Here is a 3,410-nt window from a genome sequence, read left to right on the forward strand (position 1 = left end):
CTGACATGAAAATTAAACAAGTCAATCATCTGTGGAACGGGCAGGGCTCGAAAAACTCCAGCCAATCATTTCCATTGCCACCGAGTTGCATTGGACAGTAAGTACGTCAATCAAACGGTCGTACTGCACTCCCCCTCCCCCGCGCCCCGCGCGCGACCCCTTCGTGCAGTACTCGTGACCCAGAGCTCGTGACCCAGAGCAAGCTCCTGTTTGTTGTTATCCTGCGGTAGCTACTGGAACTAGTTAATCCACATTTGGACCTAGCAGTAGAAGACAATTTCCATGGCAGACAAGACGCCACCATCCCCACCACCACCACCACCACCAGCAAAGAGAAGGAAAACTCTTTTTCAGAGAGTAATTGATAATAAAAACGCTGAAAGAGAAAAACTGAAATCAAGAATAATCCTAGGCGCTGCTTTCGAACGTTGGCGGCAACTGAAGGACGAGAACGGTCTAAAAACCGATGCTTGTGTGGCGGTTGACCTAGTTTCAAAGTTTATACCGTTTATACTCGGTAATACCGGTGTGGAGACGAGTGTATTACTCGGTGTGAAAATGTCCACACCGCGGCAACCCTAGTGAAAACCAGGACTTCCAATACAATTATATGAAACAAACATACATTTTCTAAAAATAGTAATGATTTATGTGACCGTTTAATGTTTATAACATCTGGTCCAACCATTGCAGCAAGAACGTATTCTCAGCAGGGGGTGCTGGGAAAAAAAAAAACTCAGCCTGCACTAGACTCGCAACTCGTTACATTGATAAAAAAAGATGTATAGCAGCGCAGCTCAATTACACCAGTGCATGCGCGGACAGTTGAAAATCGATCGTTCACATCCAGCTGCTCACAGAACAAGTTTAGCGCACCACCGCTACCCTCACACTTTTTCATATAACCTTTTTTCAGCACTAGGTCATATGAGCATTAAATAAATGCTGCGTCTCAAAATGCCTTGGACAGCAGCGAGGATGACTCGCTTTGCCACGGGCCGAAACAGTTCGGAGCGACCACAGCCAGAGCGAACACAGCGGGGCAGAGGAGTGTCAGGAATAGTCTTTGGTGTACACATCAGTACGGCCTATTTGCACTACTGTTTAGTGGCAATGCAGTGTTTTATTCGATGCCTTTTTATTTTCGTATATTATTTCAATGAATACAATTTATTTATTCATAAAAAACGGATCTGGTCTTCAAATCTTTTTTCCAAATATAGGTCGTCTTACAATGGGGTTTGTGTTTATATTCGGACCAATACGGTACAGCGGTCGCTCACATGACGTTAAGCATTTCCTGGTGCATGATGTGACGCTTCAGAACCTAAAATCCCGTTTCTCCCCGTTGACACGACAACACATAACCGGCGTTTTCAGAAATCTCCACTTTGGCCGGAGTTTTTAGAAATGATCGTTTTCTGTGATAAGACAGGGCCTCGGACAGGGGGTGTTGCAGCACCCCCAGCACTCCTACTTCCCGCGGTACTGGGTGCAACTTACAGCTGAATGTAGTGCCATGTTGTTAAACGAAAACCTACTCTAGCCTGGCTCGCTCTCGCGCATCTCTGTTAGCGCTCTTGCATGATTGCGCGTCCAGGTACTTGGAATGGGTGGAGTCAGAGTCAGCGTATTTTCAAAATCTGCTGGCGTTTCGCAAATCACCTACCCAACCTTTAACAAGAATGATTTTTTTTGTTTTGACAAGCTTAATGAACTCTAGACCTCCTAGTACAAGTTCCGCCTCCTAGTACAAGTTACGCCTCCTACTACAAGTTACGCCTCCGTCTTGCAGGACGCAGACAGACCCTACTCTCTACGGCTCTGGAAAAGGGTAGTGAACTCTGAGCGTGACGTCAAGTTACGATTTGCATATCGTCGAGTACTTAGACACTGGAACGCCTCCCATCCAACACTGCACCCTTCAACCAAGGAAAGGACAGACGCGCAGCCTAGAACACCTTCGGTAAGCTTACTGTTTGCATTTTAGTCTGAAATAATTCTAGTGATGCATGTTGCACTCAATAGTTGACTTACTACCGCTGAAACGAAGGCGTTGCTTTTTGTTGATGCAGGCGTTTGTGATCGACGACATGGACTTATTTCTCAATCTAGCGTGTTGTCGTATTGTCTAAAATACTACATACATTTATTCATGCAACGATTATCAGCCTCATAGCTGTTATTTGGATCAGTTTGGTTAATTCCGTCTTGACTTTGCGACCAGGGCGTTGGTGACTTGAGGGTACGCGGAAATCAACATTTACCCTCCCAATTAAACAGGAAATCCACGTGCACGTTACAACCTTTTTGCATTCATTAATTCCCGTAATTAACTCGGTTAATGAGCACTGTAGAAACTACGAATGCGTTTAGTTTGCTTTGATTAGGGAGGGAGGGGGGCAATAAGTGAGTCAATGTAAAGTTTTTATTCATCCCTAGAGAACCCGCAAATATGTCAGACAAACCAGACTTGGCAGAGGTGACCAGCTTTGACAAGACCAAGTTGAAAAAGACTGAGACGGAAGAGAAGAATCCGCTGCCCACCAAAGAAAGTAAGTTCTGCTCTTAGTTCCGGGGGAATGTTTGTAGCGGTTTTGCTGGATCCCCCGTCATTTGTTTTGAACCCTTGTCTCTCTGCAGCCATTGATCAGGAGAAGGCGACGTCATGAGGGCGCTGTCCGTGAACGCGCTGTACAGTCTGCACCAACGACCACCTGCAGCACAACTTGGACTTCGCTCGCCTTCTTTCTCAAATGGGCGAAATGATTCCACTTGCTATCAGGAACTAATGTCATCATGGCCTCCTTTTTGTCTTCCTGAGGCTGCTTCCATTTGTAATGCATTTAATCCTTTGTGAAATGTCTACTTGTGGATGCAGAATGTTATGTGATTTGAAAAATAAAATGTAAAAATCATTTGCTTTGTTATTTCGGACAATATGGTCAGGAGAAGCTTGGGCCAGGACTACTAGAGATGACTAGCAACTTCCCTTTGGTTGTTATTTGGAATGGGGCCACAGTGTTTCATACCTCACAACGTTGTCTGCATAGTGGGATAAATGCAGGAGAAACCTGATGAGCCAATCCTCAGTTCTGGGGAGATGGTACTGTGCTAGAACTGGTGTTAAGTCAAAGGGGGATCCCCTCACATTCACTTAATCCTGGAATAAGTACATTCAACTTTTAAACAGATGCACTACTACGACCCAACCAGTCGGCATTTGTTTCATAAGATGCTTGCTCATTCCCCCCCTCCAACAGAATTGACACTAAACTGGCTCATTTAGCACATCCTTTCTCCAAAGCGACTTGATACATTTTTCTGCTGTTATTACGATTAAGGGTCGGGGATTGAACCTAGAAGATGGAGAATGCTTGAGTCTCTTTCTCCCCCCCCCCCCCCCCCCC

The 3,410-nt window shown here is 45.3% G+C and overlaps 1 protein-coding gene across 1 annotated transcript; it reads left to right on the forward strand.

Moving 5' to 3' along the window:
- Positions 1-1,806: 1,806 nt before the first annotated feature.
- tmsb4x (thymosin beta 4 X-linked) lies at positions 1,807-2,918 on the forward strand. The gene is made up of 3 exons (XM_030343669.1): positions 1,807-1,966; positions 2,443-2,555; positions 2,644-2,918. Exons 2-3 carry the CDS (start codon positions 2,456-2,458, stop codon positions 2,670-2,672), a joined length of 129 nt encoding a protein of 42 aa, XP_030199529.1. The 5' UTR covers positions 1,807-1,966; positions 2,443-2,455; the 3' UTR covers positions 2,673-2,918.
- The last annotated feature ends 492 nt before the right edge of the window (positions 2,919-3,410 follow it).

The sequence above is a fragment of the Gadus morhua genome, chromosome 20 (assembly GCF_902167405.1).
Source record: "Gadus morhua chromosome 20, gadMor3.0, whole genome shotgun sequence".
NCBI lineage: Eukaryota > Metazoa > Chordata > Actinopteri > Gadiformes > Gadidae > Gadus > Gadus morhua.